A 27,949-nucleotide genomic window follows, 5' to 3' on the forward strand; every position below is an offset into this window, starting at 1 on the left:
CTTACTGAATGAGGGAGGTAACCTAGTGACAGAGGATGTGGAAAAAGCTAATGTACTCAATGATTTTTTTGCCTCTGTCTTCACGCACAAGGTCAGCTCCCAGATTGCTGCACTGGGCAGTACAGCATGGGGAGAAGGTGACCAACCCTCTGTGGAGAAAGAAGTGGTTAGGGACTATTTAGAAAAACTGGACGTGCACAAGTCCATGGGGCCGGATGCGCTGCATCCGAGGGTGCTAAAAGAGTTGGCGGGTGAGATTGCAGAGCCATTAGCCATTATTTTTGAAAACTCATGGCGATCGGGGGAGGTCCCAGATGACTGGAAAAAGGCTAATGTAGTGCCCATCTTTAAAAAAGGGAAGAAGGAGGATCCGGGGAACTACAGGCCAGTCAGCCTCACCTCAGTCCCTGGAAAAATCATGGAGCAGGTCCTCAAGGAATCAATTATGAAACATTTAGAGGAGAGGAAAGTGATCAGGAACAGTCAGCATGGATTCACGAAGGGGAAGTCATGCCTGACTAACCTAATTGCCTTCTATGATGAGATAACTGGCTCTGTGGATGAGGGGAAAGCAGTGGATGTGTTATTTCTTGACTTTAGCAAAGCTTTTGATACGGTCTCCCACAGTATTCTTGCCACCAAGTTAAAGAAGTATGGGCTGGATGAATGGACTGTAAGGTGGATAGAAAGCTGGCTAGATCGTCGGGCTCAACGGGTAGTGATCAATGGCTCCATGTCTAGTTGGCAGCCGGTTTCAAGTGGAGTGCCCCAAGGGTCGGTCCTGGGGCCGGTTTTGTTTAATATCTTTATTAATGATCTGGAGGATGGTGTGGACTGCACTCTCAGCAAGTTTGCAGATGACACTAAACTAGGAGGCGTGGTAGATACACTAGAGGGTAGGGATCGGATACAGAGGGACCTAGACAAATTAGAGGATTGGGCAGAAAAAAACCTGATGAGGTTCAACAAGGACAAGTGCAGAGTCCTGCACTTAGGACGGAAGAATCCCATGCACTGCTACAGACTAGGGACCGAATGGCTAGGTAGCAGTTCTGCTGAAAAGGACCTAGGGGTCACAGTGGACGAGAAGCTGGATATGAGTCAACAGTGTGCTCTTGTTGCCAAGAAGGCTAACGGCATTTTGGGCTGTATAAGTAGGGGCATTGCCAGCAGATCGAGGAACGTGATCGTTCCCCTTTATTCGACATTGGTGAGGCCTCATCTGGAATACTGTGTCCAGTTTTGGGCCCCACACTACAAGAAGGATGTGGAAAAATTGGAAAGAGTCCAGCGGAGGGCAACAAAAATGATTAGGGGTCTGGAGCACATGACTTATGAGGAGAGGCTGAGAGAACTGGGATTGTTTAGTCTCCAGAAGAGAAGAATGAGGGGGGATTTGATAGCAGCCTTCAACTACCTGAAGGGGGGTTCCAAAGAGGATGGAGCTCGGCTGTTCTCAGTGGTGGCAGATGACAGAACAAGGAGCAATGGTCTCAAGTTGCAGTGGGGGAGGTCCAGGTTGGATATCAGGAAAAACTATTTCACTAGGAGGGTGGTGAAACACTGGAATGCGTTACCTAGGGAGGTGGTGGAGTCTCCTTCCTTGGAGGTTTTTAAGGCCCGGCTTGACAAAGCCCTGGCTGGGATGATTTAGCTGGGAATTGGTCCTGCTTTGAGCAGGGGGTTGGACTAGATGACCTCTTGAGGTCCCTTCCAACTCTGATATTCTATGATTCTATGATTCTATGATTCAGGAGGAAAGGCGCCGAGGCTGGGATGCAGCAGCCCACTGCCAGGTTTGGACATTTGGATCCGGTGAGTGCTGCTTTTCTAGATGTTCCCACGCTTGGTCGAGCAAGGGCAGGGAGGACACCTATGCCATATGGGAGTAATGTGCAGAGCCAACACCTTGGGAAAAGCATTCTTCCCCCCCAGTACGCACGGTGGAGTTTTGGGAGCTGGTTGGGCTCCCTCTGCAGAAAGAGCCCTGCAGATAAGCTACTGCAGGGAGGGGAAGAATGAAATTCTTAGCAGCACAGGAGTCCCTCTATCAGCTCAGACCTTAGTCCCCCCATCTGCTGCCTGACGTGCCCAGTGCCAGATGCCAGGGATATAGTCCATAATTAGCCAATTGGGCCCTGTGGTGCATAGGCCAGGAGAGCGGAGGAGCTGGAGGGTGTACACAGTTCCTCTTGACCCCTGTAGTGGTAAATGTACCCACGGAGCACAGGGCTGCTGCAGGCTTCTCCTAGCAGCCCTGCCCGAGTGAGACTGTTGGTTATGAATGAGCTCATCTCTAGACACAGCGTTTGGCACTATGAGCCTGTATGGCAGTGAATGCCACCTCCAGTTCCACCAGCAACCGAGTCCTTTCTTTCACCCATTGTCAAAGCATTCGCTGTTAATTCTGCAAGTGACCAGGGAGCCTCCAGACCCATTTTGCTATTTGGACAATCTTAAAGGTGAGATTAAACACAGGCTCTCACCTCTACAACGAAGGACACAGCGAATGTGACCAGCAGCATTATCACCATGGAGATTCTCCAGAAGGTGGGGGTGCACACGAGCTGGGAGAAAGGGAGATGGAAGCCAGTCAGCAATGTGTGTGCACCTGAGAGTGTTTGTGTGAGCTGACATCCTCAGAGCACAGCATCCTCATTTGGCTGGACGTGTTAGCCACTACCTGCTGAGCTGACGGGGGTGAGCTTGGTCTCTAGCATGATGAAATCCTGATAAAGAAGACCTGAAATAGCCTTGAATCTCATGACACATCAGAGAAAACAGAGCTGCAGCGTTGGAACAGGAAATCTAATTTCTCTCTTTCTTTTTTAAAGAGCGAGAGCGAGAGAGGTCATTCCAGCTCCGAATCCAGATCCAGACTTCCCAAAGGTTGGGTATCTTGGAATCTCTGGTTTTGGTTCAACTCATTTGAGGGCTGGAGCCCAGATCCAAAATAGGGATTGGTGCTTTCACCCAGAGTTTGGGTTCCCATGTGTTTCTGTTTTTCCTCACCAAAGATTGAGGCTTCATCTATGATGTAAACTAAATCCCTCTCTTCCAAGCCGATTCGAATGACATTGCTGTCATGACCGTTCTTCTCAGAGCCAGTTTTAGTCCATGATAACAGCGATGGTGAGAATGTGTTATTGTGGGTATGGAACTACCTGGGATAATGCTTCCTTTCAAGTGCCACCAGGTGAGGTGGGTTTGGTGACGTAGACACCTCCCCGGTAGGGACTGGACTGAACAATACACATAGGTCTCTATCCAGCTATCATGTGGTAAGAGTGCCCAGATCCAAGCTGGTTTCAGTCTGGCAATGTAGATAGAGGTGACCGAATGTATATCCCCAGAGCCCCAGGAACTGTTCAGTCCTTCTCATCTGACTCAAACCAACTTTAAACTTAACTTGGCTTCTGACTTACTGGAACACCCAGTGAGACTGTGCAGGTTGTCAGATGTGTCCTACTGCAGACTGTTAATGAAATACAGTATGCAGTGGTGTTGTAACCATGTCAGTCCCAGGATTTTAGAGGGACAAGGTGGGGGGTTGTAATATCTGTTATTGGACCAACTTCTGTTAGTGAGAGAGAGACGAGCTTTCGACCTTCCCGCACCCAGCCCTGAGGAAGAGCTCTGTGTAAGCTCAAAAGCCTTCTCCCTCTCACCAACAGAAGCTGGTCCAATCAAAGATATTCCCTCCCCTACCCGGACTCTCTAATAAAATACAGGGTTAGAGCACAGAGAACACATCCTGACATGATACTTACATCCATCCGTGAGTAGAGACCGTCAATGTCGGCAAACACAAAGAAGACACAGATGCCCAGCTGTACCGCTAGCACAAGTACAAATATATCTAAGGGACAAGAGCAGTCAGGTGAAACAATGTGGTTATGAGCGTCCTCAGCTGCTCACATACTCCTGAGTACCTTCTCCCATTATTTACCAGGCCATGCAGCGCAAAACTTCCATGAAATTGTGAAGAGTTTGGAGCTAAAGGAAAATAAACCAAGTAAAAAAACCCCAGCATTGGTCAGTCAAGGGCACACATGCGAGGCTGAGACAAGCCTTATATGTATAGATTTTAAGGCCAGAAAGGACCATTGTGATCTAATCTGACCTCCTGCATCCCAGAGGCCAGAGAACCTCACCCAGTGATTCCTGGATCGAGCCTGGTAACTTGTGCTCCCATCTCTTAGGAAGAAATCTGGGGTGAAACCCTGCCCCTGGTGAAGTCAATGGAAGTTTTGCTATTGACTTTCATGGGACCCAGGATATCACTTCTGATCTTGATTAAAGACTGCAAGTGACAGAGACTCTATCACATCCCTAGGTAAGGTATTCTAGGGGTGAATTACTCTCCCTGTTAAAGTGTGCCCCTTATTTCTAGTCTGAACGGCTCTATTGTCAGCCTCCAGCCACTGGATCTTGCTTCGTTTTTGCGTGCTGGACTGAGAAGTCCTCTGCTATCAGAAATCTCTCCATGCAGGTACTTGCAGTCATGATCAAGTCACCTCTTAACCATCTCAAAGAAATGTGATGCTCATGCCCATCCCCGCCAGTGCCCCTAACAAAGAGCCAGACACATAGTCCTCCCTCTGGGCTAATTCAACCCTAAAGCAAGGAAAATTCCAAGAGATTTTTGCCTGATTGGGAATGTTAGGACTGGTCCCTCAGAAAGGGTTATCAGCTCAACGAATACCTCCCACTGCAGCTGTTGGAGCTGGACCCGCTGAGCATTTCCTGGTGGACTCTCACAGAGGTGAGGAAGGGAGAGCTGTGCTGCAAGGCGAAGGTCTAGACAGCTTCCTAGGTTTTGTTCATTTCTGACTTCTGGTTGGGCCATGTGAGCGGCCGGGTAGGAGCTCGGGAGTGATTTCCCCCGGGTGGGCACCAGAGGCCATCAGAGCGCACTCCCAGACAGAGCCAGGGACTTCCTCCTTTTCAGTTTGTCTTTGTGGGGTATATTTTGGGGCCAGGCAGTGAGTTAACAGGCAATCAGCTCTGGATTCTCATTGCTACTCTGGCCCTTGACTGGGTGATGGGGCCGTTGAAAATGTTCTGGTTTGGGTTCAGTTTTCCTTTGGGATGGGCCCAGACTAAAGCCCTGAATGCTAATCCTCTCAGACATTGGTCTATCAGCAGGCTGCAGGGGGCACAGGCCTGCTTAGTGATAGCCAGAGCAAAGGCTGGTGGGTAGCCGGCATTTTAATTCTGGTTCTTCTCTTCTTGACATGTGTGGCTGGTCCACATTAGCCTTGGAAAGACCACCCACCCCAGCAGCCAACCAGACACCAAATACCATTTGTTTGTAGTTTGTTTCATACCAGTTCAGGGGAGCTGATAAACAGGCTGCCCTTTTCTAGATTCCCCTCTTGCTGAAATGCGCCCCAGTCACCAGCTCAGATCCTGAGCATCACAGAGCCACAAAGTTCGGGGCAAATTCCGAGAGATGCCGGGCCCCGGGAACCATTGGAGCCGTGCGTCTCAACCAGTTAGATGCTTTTGAAAAATTGTTGGTCCCTTATTTTTGAAAATGTTGGCCAAGAAAGCTTTTGCCAAGGTGTTTCCTAGTGAGCTGGCTTTCTCGGGCTCTGTGCCAGGCCATGCTCTGCCTGTCACAGGGAATCAGTGCATTGTACTCACAGTTCCTGTACACGGGCTGCCGGAAAGGCTTTCCCTTGGAGAACACCAGTGCTACCATGAGGCAGTTGATGGTGCTGAGGAGCCACACTGTGGTGTTTTCATAGCTCTTGTAGCCATTGTCCACCCCCTCTCCGGCATCCACATTCTCCATCCCAGTGAAGCCGATGGTGGCAGCGGAGGAAGAATTCTCCACATGGCTTTTATTCCCGCTGAGGCAGGCACTGCGAAAGAGGAGGCCCTGTAGTCAGTAATGACAGCCGGCACGGCTGGACCAGCCTCCAGCTGGGGCTCCCAGAGCGTTCTCAGTCACTAATGAATGGGCCTCTGGCAGCTCTGAGAGGGAGGTCCATTTTGTTATCCCTGCTTTACAGATGAGGAAACTGAGGCAGGGAGAGGGGAATTGATCTGCCCAACAGTGAGGCAGTGGCAGAGGTGGCACTAGATTCCCCAGTCTCCTGACACCCAGAGCCTGTGCGCAAACCACTAGACCATACTTCCCCTTCCCAGAGCTTTGCCATCCATTGTAATAGTACCCAGGCGGCATATTGACATTTACATGGAACCAAACAGGAACCTTCACTGCAGTAACTGCTGCCCCAGATACTCTCCTTTTGCTATTAGAAATCGTACCCAAGTGATCTGGAGTTCCTGGACTATGCGTAACACACTAGGGCCAATGACTCGTTCAAGGAAAACCCCAGCCTGTCTACAGCAGCCTCCTCAATATGGCTGCCAAAGCAGACCCCCGCAGAGTGCGTCTGAGCACTGTGATGCACCCCCTCCCCTTGTCCCACCTGGCCTAGCAGTACCTGTGCTCTGGGAGCTCACGCTCTGGTCTCTCCTGCTCGACCATCCTGCTGCGAGTTCAGCAGAAGCTCTATTACACATAATCGCTCCTCTGGGGCCTGGGCCTAGCCCAGTTCCCAAGCTCATCAATAGCGACATGTACGCCAGCCCCACTGTGCCTGGAGTCCCGACACGGGGCTTACCTGTAGATGTTGTGCTGAGCGTACCAGGGCTGCTTCTGGACGGTGACAAAGCCAAAAACCTGCATGCACAGGCTGAACAGGATGTTCAGAACCACGGACAGCAGCAAAGGGGGCGAGATCAGCTGGCCCGGAGGCCTGTATGGGACCAGCTTTGGGTAGGCACCGTTCAAACTCACTGATAAAAGAAGAATGGATTTTTTTTTACTAGTACATCCAAGATACCAGCAGCTTGACACTATTATCAGCCATTTAGGGTTAATTGACAGCATCTGACGTCTGTGAAGTTATTTTGGAAAACCCCCAGGGCTGCTGTTCCCCTCATGCGCACGCTTCAGGGGGGTTACTCCTGATTTACCCTAGCATCAGGGAGAGGTACAGCTCAGTGGAATATCCTGACGCAATGATGCCAAGCAGGGGGTCATAGCAAGGGAGCTCTCATCAGGCACCAAGAGTCATGGCTGGCACTTTTAAGGTTGCTGTAATCGAGGTCTTTCCCCAGCTCTTTGAACCCCACCATGTGCAGAGCGCTGCTGTCTGCCGTCACACACACACAGAAAGCACTGCAGGTGTAGCACCCCTGTCCTTACTCGCCGTGTGCTTAGAGCGCCCGGGGATTTACTCTTCTCTGCCTCAAACTTGTCTTTCTCTTTTCCCCTCTCTCTTCTCTAGCACTGCTTTCCGCCTTCCACCAGCAGTGCCCAGCTCTCTCCTCCACTGCTTCTGACATCTAGCACGTCCTTATTGCATGTCTCTGCCTTAGCTCTCCGAACCGTTTGCAACCACAAACGAAACCCCCTTTCCTGGCTGGCCTCTTTTCTAGCGCTGGGCATCCACCGTGTTAGATCTTATGGTGAATCTGTAATCCTGGTCTTTACATGTGGAGAGTACTATGGAGTAAATTCACAGTGAAGCTGTCTTCTTTGTCTACACTAGCAAGATAGAGCAGAGGAGAGTGTATCCATGAAGCTCTTCTTTCCCCCACGTTCCCTTATAACATTACACTCACCCCTTTAACGCACAGCTTTAATGTGCGGTACGGGCACTCAGTACATGATGTGCTGCATTGTGAGTGGCCAGCAGCTGCAGATCCACTCTCTCCCATGCAGGCTTTTCTGGAGCTGGCTTGTTACAGCTCTTGCAGTGAATTAGAGTGACCAGAGCCAGATCTCGGAACAAGCTGTGAATCCCCAAAGGGGTTCTAAACAAATCTGTAGGGCCAGCCCGCGCTGGGTGCTACGTGCTCACACTGGCTGCTTGCACAAAGATTGTACTCATTGGTCCCAGTGATTTGAACCTGTATCAAGGAGCGAATGCTCTTCTCCAATTGCAGTTGAACTGGGGACTGCGAACTTTTGACCTTACCCCACTGGCTGTGGCTTACTATCGGGCCCTCCCCCAATGCACCCTTATGCCCTTTCACTTCCGCATGGCTCTGTCTGTCTCTCCTGCCCCTGGGATCTTCCAGCTTTGCCTCGATAGTAGAGAAGGCCCTGAGTTTCCTTTCCACCTCAAGTTTCTCTGCACGAGCCGCTGTTGTCTCTCGCCCATAAGAAATTCTCCCAGTTACTGAGACTCACCCCGGATCTGGCTGCCTATCAGCCCAGCACCAAGGATTTCCCATCTACTCGAACCCTTTTCTCTTATTGCGCGGTAAGCCCTCTCTGCTGATTTAAATGTACTGTACTCGCTGCAGGGTTTTCTTTTTCTTTTTCAGTGTGCAGGATTATACATTTCCCGGGAGGAAGAAATTAGCTGAGATCTATTCTCACCCCTACGCAAAAGGTGACTATGGCGCTTACTTGTTATACCAATTACAGTGGTAATAGCCAGATCTTGGAATAAAAACTGGTAATTCCCAAAGGAGTTTAGTTGCTGAAAGGAGAAACAAAAAGAAAACATAAATCAGACATTTGCTGTAGGGTTGTTTGTTTCATCTTCATAAATCCACAGTGTTTCCATAGGGCTAATACTCTGCAGTTTGCTCGGAAAGCCTTGGGAATGCTAATCAGCCAGATGATGTGTACCATGAGTGACAATCCTTCCAACAGAGGCCCTGTCGCAGAGCTTGCACTAAACACAATTATTTTGTGCATGGTCATTGTGCAAGGTAAGGATCCTTCCAGCTCATTCAAAAAAATGAAGAGAGACTGATCTGAAGGGGCAAGTTCTTTTCTTGATGCCAGATGATTTCTGAATGCAAATCCCGCCTCACTAAATGGGAAGGCTCCATTCAAAGGCAATTTAGGGCGCTTTGGCATTTTTAGCCAATGCACATTTTAACAGCTGAAAAGTTTCCCTGTGCTCATCTGCCAAAGAACCTCACTCCTCTTGTGCAGGCCCTCCTCTGCAAGCAATCCCTTAGCCTCTCTTCTCACCCTCCATCACCTGTGCACATGCCTTTGCCTGAGATAGCGTGCTGCATCTTGCCTTCTGTGTGTGCATTTGGCTGGCCCTGCTTTGGGCCTGGCCCTTCTCCCCCTGAAGTCAATGGCAAAAGTCGCTCCATTTTACAGATGGGGAGGCTGAGGCACAGAGCAGTTCAGCAACTTGCCATAGGGCACACAAGGAGTCTGTGGCTCAGCTGGGAGAAGAAATCAGCTCTCGTGGCTGTGTCTTGGCCATTAGACCCTCCTCCCCCTCTACGGGAGCAGTGGCCTGCTTCAGTTCTAACTGACAAACTCCTGGTCCCAGAGCCATACCCAGTAAAGCAGGAGAACACCAAGGTACTGGATGGTGCTGTACAGTGCCATGTACTTAAACACGCAGAATGAAGTGACGAGAGCAGCGCGACCTTGCCTGTGTATGGAAGAGAAAAGACGATAACGATTAGCGGACGAGGAGGGTGGGGTGCAGCTTTCCCCAGTCCTTTGAAAGTCGGGTTGAAAAGCAGTGCATGAGTTATGGGATGATGAATCCCTGACGGATTATCACCTGGGCCTGTACTTTTGAATCTGAATGTTGTAGCAATGAATTCCTTTGCTGAAATGCTGCTATGCAGCAGTAGGAAGTGACCCTGCTAACCTCGACTCATGGGCATAGTCCTGACTCCGTTCGCCCCAGACACTGGCTAGCTAAAGTGCACTGAAAATGTAAAGTGTGCTGGGGGTGTTAAGAGTTCTCAGTAAGACAAGAATACACCAGGGGGCTCTTCCCCGAGCTTTTCAAATCACTGGAGGAACACGGCTGTCTCAGCTTTGTGAAATCAGGGCCCTGACCTTCCTACAATGAAAGCCAGTAGCTCATGGATTTCAAGTGCAAACAAAGCAGAGGAGTGTTCTGGGAGGCAGCAAGTCTATTAGTTAGAGCAGTACCCTAGCAGTCAGGACTCCTGGGTTCTAGTCCCAACTTTCCTAGTAGCTCACTGTGTTGTGTAGATACAAATCCTGTCTCTTTAAGCTGTGGTGGGAGGGTTGTTGGGAAAGGCTCTAGGCAGAAGCTCTACAATAAAGCAGCAGAGAGAGACGTGCTAAGGATAACACTGTTTTCCTTATTCTGATAAAGTTCCTTGTTCAGTGTCGGAAGAAAGTGACTCATTCTGTGATTCTTGACCATTGACGTGTGTAGCCTTGGGCAACTAATTTAGGGCCCAGTCCTGCTTCCCTTTGCTTCAACAGGAGCAGGATCTAGTCCATGCCTTCCATACCCTGCTTTGCCAATCAGTGAAATGGGGATAATGTTATTTCCCTACCTCGTGGGGCATTGCAAGGGTTCATTATGAGCTCTGAGATCCTCAGGGGATGGCCCCTCAAGGTGTTATTTTATTAGCTGTTTGCACAGTGCGGCAGGGCTCTGTGATGGAGGCCACTATAGCAGTGCCCAGATTTAGCACAATGGACACGTCTATCTCTTTCTATAGCTCTTTCTTCTTCCTATTTCCCTGGCACTGAAATCCTTCTTAGCCACACGATTCACAGCTGTGGCAGGCCTCCCCCTTCGCAGCTGTGAGGAAATGAATAGTCCTTGTACTGAATGCTGTTCTCTTAGACAGGAGCAGGGCAAAGCGCATCCTCAGGGCCCTGGAGTTTGATGTAGGTTCTGCTGGGATGGGAAAGCCCAGCTGTAACGTGGGACAGGAGCCGATTTCCCTGCTCTAGCAGTGCGCTAAGAGCCTGCGCTCACCTGATCAGCTCGGGCACACACTCTATGTTGGGGGTTCGGGACGTGAAAGGTGAAGCCACCGACGCCTCCTGCTCTGACAACGATATCCCAGCGTGGGCCATTTTCAAAGCCTGAAATGCACGGCCCTGGTCAGTACCCTCCGGCTGGCAATGCACACTGACTGGCCAGCCAGCCCACCAATCAACGCCATCTGTGTACTCCACAGGGCCGCCGGGAGCCAGACAGTGCCACCCCAGAAGTGCACAATACAGGCTGCCGATGGGGCATGGCCAGTCCCTCTGGGAGATGCTCTAACACATCTCCTTAGTCCCCTCCTATGGCATGTCAGCTGTATCTTCCAGCTACCTTCCCTGGCAGATCCCAGGGCATGCGCGTGGGAATTAGGGATGCGGGGGTGCTGCCGGCCCCGCGCAACTGAGGTCTTAGTTGCCACCCTGCATGCCCTGGGTTTCGGCTGCCAGCCCTACGCACCCGGAGTCCCGGCTGCCGGCCTTGCACGCCCGGAGTCCCGGCTGCCGGCCCCACGCGCCCGGAGTCCCGGCTGCCGGCCCCACGCGCCCGGAGTCCCGGCTGCCGGCCCCACGCGCCCGGAGTCCCGGCTGCCGGCCCCGCGCGCCCGGAGTCCCGGCTGCCGGCCTTGCACGCCCGGAGTCCCGGCTGCCGGCCTTGCATGCCTGGAGTCCCAGCTGCTGGCCCTGTGCACCCGGAGTCCCAGCCTCACTCTGGGGTGGGGGGAGTGGATGGGGTAAGGGGTCTGGCTTTCAGCACCCTCACTATTAAAAATGTTCCAGTGCCACTTCCCCCCAGCAAGGTGTTAGTGTAAACCCTGCTACTCTCCGCTGGGGGGCGGATCGCACTTGGGGACAGCTGCTCCCACTGGCACAGGGCTCTATATGGACTGAGACAGGGAAGAGTCCAACCCAGGGGCTGTACAGGGGGAAGGTAAGAGCTCTTTGTTATTCGCTACCTACAGTGAACAGCTGCCTCTTAAACTGCACCATTAAAGGGTGTATTAAAAAGACTGGACTGTCCCCACAGGACAATGCTCCTCATCCCCGACCTTCTGTTCCCAATCCTTTAAAAACCCCGCTGATGGCCATGGGAGTCTCTCCTGGGGCTTTCAGGGGAGATGGATTGGTCCCGAAGGCCCTAACTCTGCAATGAGCTCTGCCCGTGGCTGGCTCTTGTCCCTGGGAGGAACTCACTGCAGGAACATGGCCTAAGCCAGTTGTCCTTGATGCAGCTGCTCTGTGGAGAACTTGCCTCTCCAGGGCTACTAAACCTGGGATATTTCCCTGGCACTGAAATGCACTTTTCAAACAATGTTTAAGTTGGGTTTCCACTCACCCCACAGTCATTGGCTCCATCTCCGCACATGCCCACAAAGTAACTGTAAACCAAACCAAAGAGCATTTCAGCACAGGGCGAAGGGAGCTGTGGGGGCTAGTCTGCAAAGCATTTGACCCTTTAGATGGAAAGGGCTGTGAGGATTTGCAGGTCTGGAACCCAGGTCAGCTGGCTCCTGGGTGGCTGCGATGTCTACACCACCACCTGACAGTCTGGGGACATGGGGAATAGCAGCTGGTGATCCCTACGGGTCCTAGCACCACTGGATGTCCCACCCACAGAGATCCTGGCTGGTGGAGCCTTCCACATTCCCTGATTGGCCCAGGCACACTATTTAAGGCCTAGGGAAAACAGCTGCAGGCTACCTGGGCAACTAGGCAGAGCCCTGACTTGCTGCTGCAAACAGAGCCTGTGGTGCACTCCTGATACCTGACCTAGCTCTTGGGTCCTGGTCCCCTGCTCCACTCCCCTGGTCCCCTTCCTAGCTTCTCCTAATCCCACTTTGGCTGGCTCCCCTGACTAACGCAGTGCGGCTCCTCGACCTTCATGCTGACCTGATCCTACACCGTGCCACCTTATGGACTGCTGCTTCTGGCCTTGACCATGTAGCCTGAACTCGGACCATGTCCTCTACAGCCTAGGCCCTGTCCTTGACTCGCCCCCTCCCCATAACTGGGGTCCTGACAGGGGCTACATTAGTGTAAGTTATTCTTTATATTTCATTGGTAAAATCCCAGCTGGCAGGCTGGCTGACTGAAATACGTCATGCCCAGGACTCTGGATTTTGTGTGCTCCTGAACTGGACTCACCTCAGCTGTCTATTCTGAAGATTTTCTGAAATTCTCCCAGTTCCTCTAGTGCTGGTGCCTGTTCCACTGTGTTCTCTAACCCCAAAATAGGTCTTGATGAGAGAGTGGTAAAAATGCCACCAGCATCAGCGGAGCTGCAACACTGGGAGATTTCCCTAAATCTTGTGTGTAGACAAGCTCCTCTTTTTCTTGCCAATGAAGCAGCAGGACAAATGTGAGTTTGGTGAGACCACAGGAAAGCCTGAGTGCTGGGCATGGTATGTTTTGGGCTGCCCAGCCTGCTAGCTGGGATTATAAGGCTATCATAGAGCCCCTCAGTGGCTCTTCTTTAATGGGCTTAGGGGAAATATTTCGCAAGCTATATTTTTGTAGGAAACTCAGATTTGGGATTTCACATCAGGCACACAGTTCCCAGTTCCTAATTCCAAGATGTTGGACAGGAGGTGATTCTCATTTGACTCCCCTCCAGCCTGTGAATTAATCCAGCACTTTCAATCTTTGAATGTTCAGAAAGAACTTACTCCAACTTTTGAAACTCCTCCACCAGGCTGGATTTCTGACCTGGAGACATTCTAGCAAAAACAGTCCCATTGATCAGGAGCTGAAAGGAGAAAATGATTGAAAATCCTTTAGTGTGCTTCTCAACTCCACTTGGTTAAGAAGTCCAGAAGTGATGAGCATGAATAGGGAGCAGCATAAATCCTAAAACTCACTTCACAGGGGACTTCTGCAGAATCTGAACACAGGAAAGGGCAATGAATGAACCTGCACTGTGCCTCTGCTACTATGGTAAAAAAACAAATCAGGGAACAAAGGACTGGCAGGTCGTTTGAGTCACCGGCTTAATCCTAAATATGCAATGGTTAGACTTAACTAGACTGTTGTGAGCAAAACCAGTATAGAGCACTTCTAATAATGATCTCCCCAGTATTTACTTGGAGCATGGCCACAGTTCAGATAGCCCACAACTTACCTTTGGAAGTAAATAGCTGAAATGCTGTGTAATGACTTGGTAGGATTTTCCACTCATGGCAAAATGGTAACTGCTACGTCCAACTTCAGAGCTGAATCTTCCCCCAACATGAATGTAAGTCTCCTATAAATCAGACCAGAGTTATTTCCATATGATGGACTTAAAAGATGACCTAGCTGCACTCAAACCCTGGTGCTCTATTGTGTAGCGAGGAAGGGTGTCCAGTGGTTAGAACAGTAGACTAGGAGGTGGGAGACCTTGGTTCAGATCCCCGCTCCTGTGTGACCTTGGGCCAGTCCCTTAGCCCCTCAGTTCCCCATCTGTACAATGGGGGGATAACACTTCCTACCTGACGGGGCGGTGTGAGGATAAACACCTGAAAGATTAGGAGGTGCTCAGATGCTAGGGGAATGGGGCCAGGTCAGTAACTTAGATAGATATTGTCTCTTCTCAGGCCACAGCACTTTGGCAGTAAACTGCAGAATTAATAATACCCGATGCGGGACCTAGGATGTTGACAATGCTGCTGAAACTGGATTAAAGGCAAGTGGGACCCACTCAGAACTTTGGGGACCTCTCCAAGGACACCTGCAGTCATCTTCTCCCATCCATCTCAAGCCATTCTCAAGACTAGTCTAGAAGGGTTTGCAAAACCAGCGTTAACAAAGTCCCATCCCAGTTCATTAAAATGGCAACCCACTGAGATATGAGTAAAACAGTTTAACGATCACTTTCTCTTTAAACACTTTCCCAACACAGATGGGGACTAACAGGCAGTCTTTGAAGTCGGGTACCAGAGTAACCCCAGTGAGTTACAGCAGCATCGCTAAGATGTCCTAGATGCCTGTGTTCCGTGTATTCTCCCATCACCTGAGACCTGCCCATTTAGCACTCACCAGGTTTCTGTAGCCATTCAGTTTGCTTTCTTCCAGTAGCTTCCAGGTGATGGATGCTGAGGGGGAACCTGACAGTTCATTTGCTTCAATGAGAATCACTTGACTGGTCTGAGAAATCATGCCGGCATTTTTGGCCACAGTAACCGCTGTCTGTATGTTGTCACCTAGAAAAACCGAGGGGGAGGGGGCGTGGTGTCATCTGCAGTTTTGTCTAATGTGGATTTTAAAGCTTCAGGCTGGAGGAACTGTAAACTTTCCCCTGAATTCCATGTGCTCTCACAGACTCTAGGTACCAGCGAGATTTCAGTGGTTGCATCTGCGTGTTTTTATAATACCATTGCCTTCCGTTCACAATGTACCGTTCATCCTAAGGATACCACGGGGCTTTACAGTCCCTTTGATATACACAGAGCTCACTTCACCCACTGTCGAAACACAGCCACCTCTGGGGTGGAAAATGGCAGTTGTTTAACAGCACAGAGAAATGGTCCACAGCCATTTTAGATGTGGATGAATTTTTTCAGCTCAGGCCTGCCTTTAAAATTAACATTTTATCTGGTCTGGATTGAATCCAGCTGAGGAAATACTAATGGATTCCCTGTCAGAAGGGGGCCTATGTACCGGTTCAGCCTGGAAGAAGGTAAAAGAATAAAAAGGAATGAACCGCTGAGTTGCTGCTGTAGCAGTGATGGAAAATTCCTCGATTGTCCTGGCACAGCCTTGGGGTAGACTGGGTACCAAAGAGGGGCAAAACCCAAGCAAGCACGAGCAATGTAACTGTACCATGAGAAAGCGCACACAGTCCTTCTCCCACCATCTAGGGTTGCCAACTTTCTAATCGCACAAAACTGAACAGCTCTACCCCACCCCTGCCCCAGGGCCCCACCTCTGCCCTGCCCCTTCTCCAAGGCCCTGCCCCCTGCTCGCTCCATCCCCCCGTCGCTCGCTCTCCTCCACCCTCACTCACTTTCACAGAGCTGGGGCAGGGGGTTGGAGTGTGGGAGGGGGGTGAGGGCTCCGGCAGGGGGTGCGGGCTCTGGGGTGAGGCCAGGGATGAGGGTTTTGGGGTGCAGGAGGTGGCTCCAGGCTGGGGAGTGGGGCTAAGGGATTCAGAGTGTGGAAGGAGTCTGCGGTTTAAGGAAAGGGTTGGGTGCGGGTGTGTGAGGGCTCTGGCTGGGGGTGCAGGCTCTGGGGTGGGGCTGGGGATGAGGGGCTTGGGGTGACGGAGGGGGCTCAGGGCTGGGGCAGAGTGTTGGAGGGGTTGCAGGGAGTAGGTTCCAGGAGGGAGTTTGAGTGCGGGAGGGGATTCCGGGCTGGGGCAAGTGGTTGGGATGCGGGGTGTGTGTGTGTGGGTGCAGGGTCCCGGTGGCGCTTACCATGGCTCCCAAGAAGGGGCTGCCAGGTCCCTGCAGCCCCTAGGCGCATGGGCAGCCAGTGAGGCTCCATGCCCTGCCCTCACCCCTGCAGGCACCGCCCCTGCAGCTCCCATTGGTCGAGGTTCCCAGCCAATGGGAGCTGCTTAGCCGGCACTCGGGGCACGGGCAACAGGTGCAGCCTCCCTGACCGCCCATTGGCCTAGGGGCCACAGGGACCTGGCAGCCAATTCCAGGATCTGCGTGGAGCAAGGGCAGGCAGGGAACCTGCCTTAGCCCCGGGCCCCCATTGTGCCATTGACTGAACTTTTAACAGCCCGGTCGGCAGTGCCGACCGGAGACGCCAGGGTCCCTTTTTGACCTGGACTTCCAGTCGAAAACTGGTTTCAGAGTAGCAGCCGTGTTAGTCTGTATCCGCAAAAAGAACAGGAGTCCTTGTGGCACCTTAGAGACTAACACATTTATTTGAGCGTAAGCTTTTGTGGGCTACAGCCCACTTCATGAGACGCCTGGCAACCCTACTGCCACCCCTGCCCCAAAGCACCCCGCTCTCCCACGTGAATTGCAGAACAAGGGGAACATGGGGGGGTGTAGGCAGAGAAGGGAGTGGGACAGAGCCACTGGCACGTTTGACAGAACCAGACATGACAGCAAGAGGCCTGGGAGCAGGGGGCAGGGAGAGAGAGATTCTGAGCGTAAGTCAGTCCAGCAGCCGACCGTGGAGAAAGGGGGCCTGATGGAGGAGGAAGCCAGGGCTGCACTAGGAGTTCAGTTGTCTGAAGGGGCTGGGAAAATTTTCAGGGACACACACACGTGGTTCAAGCAGGAGTCATGACTCTAACACGGCTGCTTCCTGGGATACAATTGAATGAAAAACACTATTTCTTCTACTCAACATCCGTGACCAAGCAACAGCATAAAAGAATGTCCCCATGTAGCTACCTGTGACCATAACGCTCCTGATGCGGGCAGCGCTGAGTTCTTCCAGCACAGGCTTGGTCTCTGCCTTCAGCCGATTTTCCATTATCAGAAAGCCCAGGAACGTCAGGTCGGACTCCACCTCCTCCCTGAGAATGAAGAAGGAAGAGACGTGTCTTATTAATCTTTCTGGAATCTCAGTCCTATTTTTATGTCGAATCAGCCTATTAGCAACATGATGCCTATTCCGATTCAAAATCGCTTTTTCAATTAGCTCTTCCAACACCCTCCTGAGGTATGTCTGTCAGTATTAGTAGAGAAGTTACCTACACCTGGAAGCTTTGCAGAACAGTGACACTAGGTGGCACTGGTTGTATTTTGAAAGGAGACTCCCCCTTTCTCTCCCTGTTTCTCTCTGTACTTTCCTTGGTCTGTATATGAAGTGCAGTGTATATCTAGCTCTGGAGGTTGTTACTGATTTCATTGTGGCCTTGGGGACCAAAATGGAGCTGCAGTTCCCTGGCTGGTTCTAGTCTGCAAGGTCACTGTAACATTGGCATGGGGGTGGGAAAGGGGATCCCATATGTTATCTCACAGAGACACCAAATCATATTTACTTAGTTAATAAATAAAAAGATGTTTGTTTGGTAACTACCAGCTCTGCAAATCCAACTTCAGATCTGAAAGTCAGGCTGGGTTCTTTTTGGCTCGTGCATCATCGCTGGCAACAAAGATGTTGCAAGCTAAATTCCACCCTCAGTTACACCTCTTCAGCCTCAATGTCTTCCAACTCTGCCCTGACTCACACGTGTGCAATGCCGTTGTCTTGAATAGAGTTGTACAAGGGCCAGTGAGAGCAGGATTTGGCCCTGCATGGAACTCAGTTAACAATCATGTTGCTGCTGGACCGAGCCAGAACAGACTCCAGCTCTCTCTCCCAGATGTGGGCTGGATCCGGGGGGTTGACTGGAGGGAAAGGACCGAAACTTGTTCTAGTCACTCTGGTAAGTAGGGTCTGATTCTGCAAACGCACACAGTGAGCAGATCAACTGAGTAAGAAGTTGCCATTTTAAAGGTCACTTTTCAGAGCAGAATTGCACTTTGCAGCTTGACCCACAACATCACAAGAAACGTTGTCAGCAATATCCATATGTCACCTATTATACTAGTAATATTGCCCATAGGACAAAACAGGATTGCAAAATATGTTGCACACCAAGTTTGGGCGTTAGACTGGAGAGCTCCCAGCCTAGACAAGTCCACATCCTGATTTTAAGTGGAGACTCTCAAAGACCTGCCTCCTGAACTCATTCATTGCCTACTCTTGCCTCAGAGCGCTGTCAGCTCAGGCTATAGGGTATGTGTCACTGTCGTTTTAGCCTGGGCTTCTATACATGTTTTTGCTCAACACACCCCGTCTACACACACCACCTTACGTGTGTGGCTTGGGGGAGGGGTTAAAGCCTGAGCTGTGCTGTAGTTTGGGCTGGAACCAGGCTACTTTGCACTGAGGATGCAGGTAAGGTCATGCGAGAGTGCGGATAGTCCTCCAAAGCCCTTTCCACAATCTCCCTCCCCCGGGACAGACAGGTTCTCCCGCAATTGACTGGGGAAGAAAGACTCCTATAGCATCTCTTCTCACAGAGCAATGGGACCTGTCCCCAGGCACGCACGGGCGAGTGCACAAATAGCAAGGAGATGGGAACACAGGTAGCACTTTGCTGTGGGGATGCTCAGAAACCGAGTGCTCAGTGCCAGGTGCTGATCACCCTGGTAACAGTGCAAGTGCAGAATAGCCTATATGTGCCAACGGTCCTCCGTGCAGCCCAAGGCACTGTTGGACTGCTACAGAACGCAGTACGTCAGTGGCAGTCTGTCTGTGTCTTACCTTGTTAAGGCAGCTGTCTGCCTCCCTGCCTGCAGAATTTTGTGCGCCAGTCCGATGACCCTGAAGCCCCGCGCTGCATAGAGCTGAAGCTCACTGGCAAAACCGGGTGGCACTGTGCAGGAGAGAACAGTGACAGTGTCCTGAACAAACCGCACAGAATTAAGCTCAACCTTCCTGAATGAGGGTTAATCCCTTTGGGGCACATTGCATTCAAATGCAGTTGTGTGCCTGTTGTCGCGTTGTCGCGGCACTGTACGTTCCTGCTCTAGTTGGGAGGGGGTGCTAATGAATGTCCTCTCTCAGCCTTCGAAGTCACCCCTCAGGGGAGAAGTACATCGACTAGTTCAAACTGGATTCTCCAGAGACCAACAAAGACAAGACTTTGGGATAAAAGCCTGGGTTGTGAACGGACTTAGGACCTTCTTCCTGATCCAGCAAACCGACTGCACCCCTGGGCCATGCAGGGCCCCAGTCCTTAGGGGACGATTGGAAGGACTGGGCTTACTGCCACCTCATAAGACTGTGCACTTGTTCTGAGCCAAAGCTCGGCCCTTGTAACCACAAAGGAGCCCCTAGGGTGGGGCGATGCCTGGTAAACTTATTAGCATATGTAGCTTCTCTCACTGTTTTTAATGTTTTGTCTGTGATGCTTTTCGCCTTAAGAATAGAAGCTGGCGGGTGGTAACGTATCTGTGCCAATCCCTCTGTGATCCGCCTCTGAAGAGAAAGCAAGCAGATCTGTTTAGACAGACTCTCTTTGCTGGGAAATACAGTGAAGGCAGGGAACTGTGCAGCTTTGACGTACCCTGGTCAGGAGGGAAAGACACACAGGTCTGCACCCAAGATAGGCAGTAGTTGTGGAGCTGGAAGCCTGAGGGAAATACAGGTGCAGTTGCCCTGAACGGTGACAAGAACAATGTGCTGTCATGGCTAATCTGCCATCTTTGGAGAGCTAAAGTGGTCTGGAAGCATGGGGCTGCCTTTGAACAGGAGAGAATTCCGGGGGCACCCCCCCAGCCCCCCAATTATTGATAAGCCACATGACTGATTCAGGATTAGCCCGATGAATTCGACTTGGCATAGTAATAGTAACAATACTTCTCTTTTCTATCACTGTCTATCCAAAGCTCTCAAATTGCTTTATCAATGTTAACAAACTCTCCTAATGCCTTGCGAGGTAGGTGTGTTGTTCTAGCCATTTTACAGATGGGTAAATAAGGATCAGGAAGTTTAAGTGATTTGACTAAGGACACAGAGCAAGCGAGTGGCTGCGGCTGGATTGGAACCCAGGAGTCTTGTCTTCTAGTCCCCTGCTCTAACCACTAGCTCACCCTGTGAATCATATTGGTCATTTTAGCCAAGAGCAAAGAAAACGCAATACTACTGTTTGGCTACTGTAGGCCGGAAAATCAAGAGGGTTGTCTTTGAAAGGTCCACTGTGGAGGACGCCACCAATTTGTACCATCTGTTCATCTCTCAGTGGCATTCTTTGGCTGAGCAGGGGTAGGTTAGACCCAATCAGATCCCACTCAGACCAGCCAGAATGCATCACTGTCGAGTGAAGGCAAAGTTCTAATTCCTGTCAGTCTGGGGGTAAGAGTCTGGGCTCAGAAATCAAACCTGGATCTCTCCAGTCACAGTGCAGGCCCCTACAATTTAAAAGCCACATCTCACAGACGTTTGAGCATTTATAGAGATGTTACTTACCGGTTTCTGGTCTACAAAACTTGGCCACCGTCTCCGGAGCTCCCTTCATGAAGACCTGCTGCTCCCCTCCAATTTCCTGAGCTATGACCGACATCCTCTGCAGGGCTGAGGAAAATGGAAACTGGTGTAAGATGGCAATTCCTTCCACTGGAACCTAGGAGAGAAGCGCAGGTACTACATGCTACGGTAAGTCAGAGGGTTTTGTGCTGCTCCCAGGGCCATCGCGGGGTGCTGGGGCTGAGCCAGGTGTGAGCACAAACTGTGACTTCTGGGCTTTTGTGCAAAGTGGTTAGAGTCATAGAATTTAAGGCCAGAAGGGCCCACCAGAGCATCTGGTCTGACCGGCTGTATATCCCAAGCCGCCAACAGCCCTCAGCACCCGCACGCTAAACCCAACAACCGGAATTAGCATCCCAGCCCACAGGAGACTGGACTATTATCTGCCACAGGTAGCGAATGGGAGGGACCGAGCTTCACCAGGGCCCAAGCTCCTGCAATGGCAGGGAAAGGATGATATGAGATGCACCCAAATGGTCCTGGCAAGTGGCCCGCACCCACACGCTGCAGAGGAAGGAGAGAAACCCCAAGGTCCCGGCCAGTCTGGCCTGGGGGAAAATTCCTACCCAACCTCACTTATAGTGATGAGTTAGACCCTGAGCATGTGAGCGCCGACCAGCCAGCCAAGCACCTGAGAGAGAATATGCGGTGCCCCCTCCCAGTCCTCCCCCCGCTCAATGTCCCGTCTCCAGCCCCGGCCAGCCCTGATGCTTCAGAGGAAGAAAATCAATTGTTTGCTCTATCGGAGGGGTGATAACTCCCAGAGCAGAGGGGAATGATTCAGTCAGGAGCGTAGTGGTCAGGAGCACCACGTTGAAATTTTAGGCAGGAAACCTGTAAGCTGAATTTCAGGAAAACCTTCCTGGACAGTGAGATCCAGTTTTAACACGTCACTAAACACACAAGTAGCAGGATCTGTGTGACCAGTCACTTGTGAATTAACACAGACTAGAATGGATAGACTGGTCCAGAGCCCCAGCTGATACATCTCTCTGATATAATAACGGGGGGCTCCTCTCCCCACTGGTGAGTAACCCCGAGTAGAGCCATCGATTCCCGGAGGTAAGGCTGTCACAACCCAGCCCATAGGAAAGTGCTGGATTCTTTTCAAACTGGCCTGAAGCAGTTACAGGACATTTGCCTTTCATTTATTTTCCCTGCCCAGCTCTGCTAGCAGGTGCATGGGCCAAGCCGGACCCTTGGTCCTGCCCCCTTTGGGGGTATCACGCGCCCCCAGGGGAGCCGGGACACAGCAGCCCCTGCATTCCCACAAGGACAGGGACCGCGACTCTGACTGGCCTTTAAACCGGCCACACAAGGAAGGGAGGAGTATCCTGGCGCCCTTCCTCCCCCCAGTGCCCCCTGCCTAAGGGCCAAGCACACTCTGGTCCTATAGAAACCTTGGGAACTCCAACCTAGCTTCAGTGGTATGTTATCTCCACCCCACAACCCAGCCTGTATGATGGTCTGTGCTCAAGAACGGACCAGTGGTGAAGTGAATGGCAGAGCTGCTGAGATAACATGAGATAATGATTAGAGAGAAATCTCTTTGCTTTCGATCCAAGGCACAAGGATGGACTGAAGAAATGTAAAGGGGCAGGGTGACCGAGGACTTCTTAGCAGAGCAGCCAATGATTGTTGTCTCTAATTTAACTTAATTATAGATGGTGTAGATGTGATAAAAAGCTTACATTGCTGGCTTTGGGTCCGGGTTTAATAACAACAGCCTGCGTGAATTCGCCATTCTTAACATGATCTTCACAGGAATCCTCGATCTCCTGTTTATTTAAAGACAAAGAGGACCTTTTATCTCATAAGCTTTAAGATAAATTCTACAATCTGCACTGAATGATGGTCAATGGTGAATTAATAATCAAGTTCGCACCACACCTGTCCTAGCAGATACCCCCGGATCGTTTATTAAAAGCCTGAGAAATAGACACAAATCTTTTCTGTGACATAGTATGAATGACGTGGCGAAATAATCGAGAATACTTTCATAGTCTTTTACAGCAAACTTTTGGTGACCCTCACAACATCCCTTGTGAGGAAGGTAAATATTATGATACGTGCCGTAGGTAGCCCAACACGTCCCATGATCAGACCCTGCTTCCGGAGGGACAGTGGAGAGAGAATACCACACAGCACGGCTCAAGTGCTAGGAGGTGCCAGCTTCATCCCCGGCCCTGCGCCTTATGCCTGCATTATCTGTGCCAAGGACTGCTGCTCGGGAATGGGCCGTTTTAGCCACTCGCGATGCTGCAGCGTAACGCAGAGGAACTGAACTGTGTTGGGGCTTACGCCATTGGCATTCAAGGCGGACGGCTGCCATCCAATAGCTTTGCCAGACTTTAACCACTGGGTTGAAGCCTTCCATGCCAGGTGTCTGCCTCAGGCTGTGGTTTTTATGGGAAGACACAGCAGGTTCTGGGGATGAGATTGGGGGAAATGTTTTGCTCATGTTAACAAATTAGCTGTAAGGATTTTTTTTAGTAGCTCTAGTGCCCCCTGTGTTGGAGCAGGGACTTGACAATTGGCAGGGGGTCACCCAGGGTCAGGGTGGTGCCTATTGCTGCTGCTCCCATGCAAATTTGCCCAAATTTGGCCCAGTTTTATGCCTTTGGAAAGTTGCAGTTTGCACGCGCTCAGTAGAGATTTATTCAAGTGGCTGCTAAACTCTCCAGAGACCCTCTAGCCCGAGCATCCTTTGGCCCTTCACATCTCCTGCGTGAGACTGGAATGTGCCCGCACCGTCCCCACCGAATGACTGAGCATGCTGCGTCCTGAGACTTCCCTTGCAGTCAGCCACTGTGGATCCAGGCACCAGGACTGAGAGAGCAGGAGACTGTCTGTCTGTACTTGCTTTCAGTGCTCCTCCGGCTAGCTCTAGGCAGTAAAGAGGAGGAGGAAGCCGCCTCACTTTGAGTGCAGAGGGGCAAGGAACTGGAAAGGGGGAGGGATGGGGAGAGGGCATTGCAGGAGCCAGAGGGTGGCGAGAGGCTGGGGGGCAGAGCCAGAATGGGGAGGAAGCAGTGGAGAACAGGAGCAGAGGGGGTGGGCAATGTTAACATTCTTTATATAGGGTTTTTTGGATGTAGTTATGTACAGTCTACAGATGGGCAAACTGAGGCACAGTGTAAGTTGCCCAAGGCCACACAGAAGCTAATGACAAAACTGGAAACAGAACCCAGAAATCACGACTCCCAGGACCCTGCTCTGTTCACCAGGCAAGACCTCATCCCTACACTGTGCATCTTGGCAGTCCAAGTCCTTCTGGAGGTGACTGCTTACAAGGCAGGTTCTGTTGTGTTTGTTGGTTTGTGTTTGTGTTTTACTTAGTTGATGCTGCCCTTTAAAGAGCACACAGGCCATGGAATTTAGTTAAGAACGTAAGAACGGCAATGCTGGGTCAGACCAATGGTCCATCTAGCCCAGTATCCTGCTTTCTGACAGTGGCCAATGCCAGATGCCCCAGAGGGAGTGAACAGGACAGGGAATCACCAAGTGATCCATCCCCTGTCGCCCATTCCCAGCTTCTGGCAAACAGGGGCTAGGGACACCATCCCTGATTATCCTGGCTAATAGCCATTGATGGACCTATCCTCCATGGATTTATCTAGTTCTTTTTTTAACCGAATATACATTTGGCCTTTACAACATCCTCTGGCAAAGAGTTCCACAGGTTGACTGTGCGTTGTGTGAAGAAGCATTTTCTTATGTTTGTTTTAAACCTGCTCCCTCTTAATTTCATTGGGTGACCCCTGGTTCTTGTGTTATGAGAAGGAGTAAATAACACTTCCCTATTCATTTTCTCCACACCAGTCATGATTTGATGGACCTCTATCATATTCCCCTTTAGTCATCTCTTTTCTAAAATAAACACTCCCAGTCTTTTTAATCTCGCCTCATATGGAAGCTGTTCCATACCCTTAATCATTCTTGTTGCACTTCTCTGCACCTTTTCCAATTCTAATATATCTTTTTGAGATGGGGCGACCAGAACTGCATGCAGTGTTCAAGGTGTGGGCATATCGTGGATTTGTAGAGTGGCATTACAGTATTTTTTGTCTTGTTCTCTATTCCCTTTCTAATGGGTCCTAACGTTCTGTTCGCTTTTTTGACTGCTGCTGCATGTTGAGTGGATGTTTTCAGAGAACTATCCACAATGACTCCAAGATCTCTTTCTTGAGTGCTAACCGCTAATTTAGACCCCATCATTTTGTATATATAGCTGAGATTATATTTTCCTATATCCATTATTTTGCACTTATCCACATTGTATTTCATCTGCCAGTTAGTTTAAGCATTGTTGCTTAACTCTAGAGCTGCAGTTACTGCAACCGGCCACTAGATGCAAGTTAAATTTACCCCATCCCATTTACAAATTGTGTTGCCTACATCATCACGAAGCCAAATGTAAAATTCCAGGATAAGCTACATATTAGGAACACAGGAGTTGCTGTACTGGATCAGAGCAGTGATGCATCGGGTTCAGAATCCTGTTTTTTGTCTATCTATGACTTTCAGAGTTCCAGTAGCTCACTCCACCTTGTGATTTGCAGTATTGGTTAATGATCCTATCCTTGAGTAGGACAGACAATCGTCCTTCAGTTTCCTGGCCCTTGAAATACCTGTTCTCTGTCGCAGAATGCAGCCTGCTTGAGCAATTCACTAGCTTTGTACGTGTGTGCTCCTACCCTCTACTGGCTAGAATTAAAACAACCTAGCTGTGTGGTCTTTGCCTCTGACAACTGACGGACGTTCTACTTTAGCTTACTTCTAACTCAGTCTTGGTCTGTGCTGTGGAATAATCTTAGCTCCCTTGGCGGTCTGTGTATCCTAAACAGGACAAAAACAACAAGGAGTCCTTGTGGCACCTTAGAGACTAACAAATGTATTTGGGTATAAGCTTTTGTGGGCTAAAACCCACTTCATCAGATGCACAGAGTGGAAAATACAGTAGCAGGTATAAATACACAGCACATGAAAAGATGGGCGTTGCCTTACCAAGTGGGGGGTCAGTGCTAATGAGCCAATTCAATTAGAGTGGATGTGGCCCATTCCCAACAGTTGACAAGAAGGGGTGAATATCAACAGAGGGAAAATTACGTATTGTAGTGTTAACGAGGCCAATTCAATCATGGAAGATGTGCCCTGTTCTCAACAGTTGACAAGAAGGTGTGAGTATCAACAGAGGGAAAATTATTTTTTGTCGTCACCCAGCTGGTAGCTACGAGCAACGGTAGCTAGGGTGACAGAAGCATTCTTCTGTTGACCTAGCTGCGGCTGCCCAGAGGGCTAGTCGGTATAGTTACAGCACGCAGGAGTGTGGATTTTTCATATCCCTGCATGCCAAAGCCATGTTGACCTAAATTTTAAGTGTAGACCAGGCCTAAGAAACTAGGCTGGGAAGACAGGTGGGGCTCGTGAACCTACCAACCCCAAGTGATCTGCACAAATGCCAGAGGGAAAAAACATAGTGGAGTGGTGAGAACGCTGGGCTCTCCTCAGGGAGAGATATTCCTGCCTTCCTTGTGGAAGGGAGGACTTGGGATGGGACTTTTCTTTGCCCAGTATCTACTTTCTGGGCAGGGGAGGACCCTTCCTTTTGGTTTCTGTTTGGGAGCAGGCAGCAGTGAGTAAGGCATGGCCCCCACCTTGTGCCAGTACCAAGATCTTCCCCGCTCTTAGAACAACAATAAAACAGAGCTTTACCCAATTAGTTGCCTCAAACATTTTCAGGTCCAACGGATCTCCCTGTATCTTTCCGTCCAGGACAATCAGTGAATGACAGCTCACCATGGCGCCGCACATTCGTCCCCAGGGCAAGTTGCGACCAGAGGCGAAGCTGTGGACTTTCTGAAAACTGGTTTATAAGAAAGCGTAAAAGTAGCTGTGTTACATGACTTAACTGCAGCTCCTCTAATTGTAAAAACAATAAAACCACGCCACGATTGAACCCCTGTCCTGTGATCAGCCGCATGAACTCTGCTCTTTGTAGAGTTGATTCTCTTTCATTTGTATTGCATGTGTCATTCTTTCAATTGCTCTTCTGGGCAAGTCATCGTGCATTAGGGGCAGGGCCATCCCCAGTGTAATTTGAATCGCACTGCAAAGCAGACCTAGCCGCTGGCTCAGTGCCTCCCTTGGTTTATTTGATCTTAAATAAAAAATATTTCATTTTTCATGAAATTGGCTCCACAGATGGCAAATTGCTCAGTGGATGTGTGTGCTCTATGTATCCCCTGAACGGGCACAGCGAGACTGATCCATTCTGCCTTGCCAATATGCCTCAGCCATGAGAGCGGGGGAGAGGTTAGAACAGCCTCCCTGGACCCTTCAGCCTGCTGAGACTGTCAACGGGGGTGAGAAATAGTGACAGCTGCGGTGATATTCTGTGACCTGGGTCAGCAGGATCTGGCTGAGACAACCAGCTCATTTCACAAGGCCACTGAACAGCCATTGAAAGTAGCCAAGTTCAGTCACTACCGATCGTGGCCAAATTCAGACTGTTGAATGACCCCATTAGCCATCCCCTGGGCTCACCCTGCTGCTGTGAAGTGAAGGGGAGCTACTGGGACCGAATCCAGGCACAGTCCAACAAAACACAAGCTCCATCTATTGTCAAAGATCATTACCTGTTTCCTTCAGAAGCGATCACCCCCCACAAGTCCAGTCCATCTTCTGTTAAGGTGCCAGTCTAGGTTAAAATGGACATTTGAATTAACTTCACTTTGTAAAGACACCTGAGCTCTAAGAGGAGTGAAAACAGGATCTGTTTCAACCGATCCCTGCCTGGGAACAGAGGAAACACCGTACTAGTTCAGAGTAATGGGGCACTGAGCCACTGCCAGATGCTTCAGAGGAAAACATAAAGCCCTCGGTGCAGCATTTGGCACTAACACGCCTGTGTGTGGATGGTGGAGCTTGGGTAAGTACGGACTACATGTGTGTGAAAGTACAGGGTCAGTCTCTAGTTCTGTATCATGCCATGTCAATGCTAAATGATTGTAATGCTAATAGACATTAGAGTGTGCGGATATGATGTCTTGGACTAAGGCTATGTCTACATTGCAATTGAGGGGCTGCTTTGCAGCATGGGTAGGCGTAGCCTTGCTGACTTTCAGCTAGCTAGCACAGCTCAAAATAGCGTGAAGACCCAGCAGCACGGACTTCAGCATGGGGCCACAACATGAGCATGTACCACGGGTCTCCGGTAGCCTT

At 50.4% G+C, this 27,949-nt stretch overlaps 1 protein-coding gene across 1 annotated transcript in view; it reads right to left on the bottom strand.

The window, feature by feature from the left end:
- LOC117883326 (probable cation-transporting ATPase 13A4) overlaps nucleotides 1-27,949 on the bottom strand; it is a 73,678-nt gene that overhangs the window by 8,337 nt on the left and 37,392 nt on the right. Inside the window, exons 13-29 of the mRNA XM_034782556.1 lie at nucleotides 27,364-27,425; nucleotides 26,441-26,591; nucleotides 22,417-22,503; nucleotides 20,669-20,822; nucleotides 18,962-19,073; nucleotides 17,098-17,222; nucleotides 14,783-14,946; nucleotides 13,887-14,009; nucleotides 13,435-13,514; nucleotides 12,105-12,147; nucleotides 10,758-10,867; nucleotides 9,338-9,434; nucleotides 8,438-8,510; nucleotides 6,639-6,813; nucleotides 5,650-5,870; nucleotides 3,771-3,859; nucleotides 2,487-2,567 (exon numbers count right to left, since the gene is read on the bottom strand). Of these exons, the coding sequence (XP_034638447.1) occupies nucleotides 2,487-2,567; nucleotides 3,771-3,859; nucleotides 5,650-5,870; nucleotides 6,639-6,813; nucleotides 8,438-8,510; nucleotides 9,338-9,434; nucleotides 10,758-10,867; nucleotides 12,105-12,147; nucleotides 13,435-13,514; nucleotides 13,887-14,009; nucleotides 14,783-14,946; nucleotides 17,098-17,222; nucleotides 18,962-19,073; nucleotides 20,669-20,822; nucleotides 22,417-22,503; nucleotides 26,441-26,591; nucleotides 27,364-27,425 (1,947 nt within the window). The remainder of the gene's footprint in view (nucleotides 1-2,486; nucleotides 2,568-3,770; nucleotides 3,860-5,649; nucleotides 5,871-6,638; nucleotides 6,814-8,437; nucleotides 8,511-9,337; nucleotides 9,435-10,757; nucleotides 10,868-12,104; nucleotides 12,148-13,434; nucleotides 13,515-13,886; nucleotides 14,010-14,782; nucleotides 14,947-17,097; nucleotides 17,223-18,961; nucleotides 19,074-20,668; nucleotides 20,823-22,416; nucleotides 22,504-26,440; nucleotides 26,592-27,363; nucleotides 27,426-27,949) is intronic.

The sequence above is a fragment of the Trachemys scripta genome, chromosome 9 (assembly GCF_013100865.1).
Source record: "Trachemys scripta elegans isolate TJP31775 chromosome 9, CAS_Tse_1.0, whole genome shotgun sequence".
In the NCBI taxonomy this organism is placed as follows: domain Eukaryota; kingdom Metazoa; phylum Chordata; order Testudines; family Emydidae; genus Trachemys; species Trachemys scripta.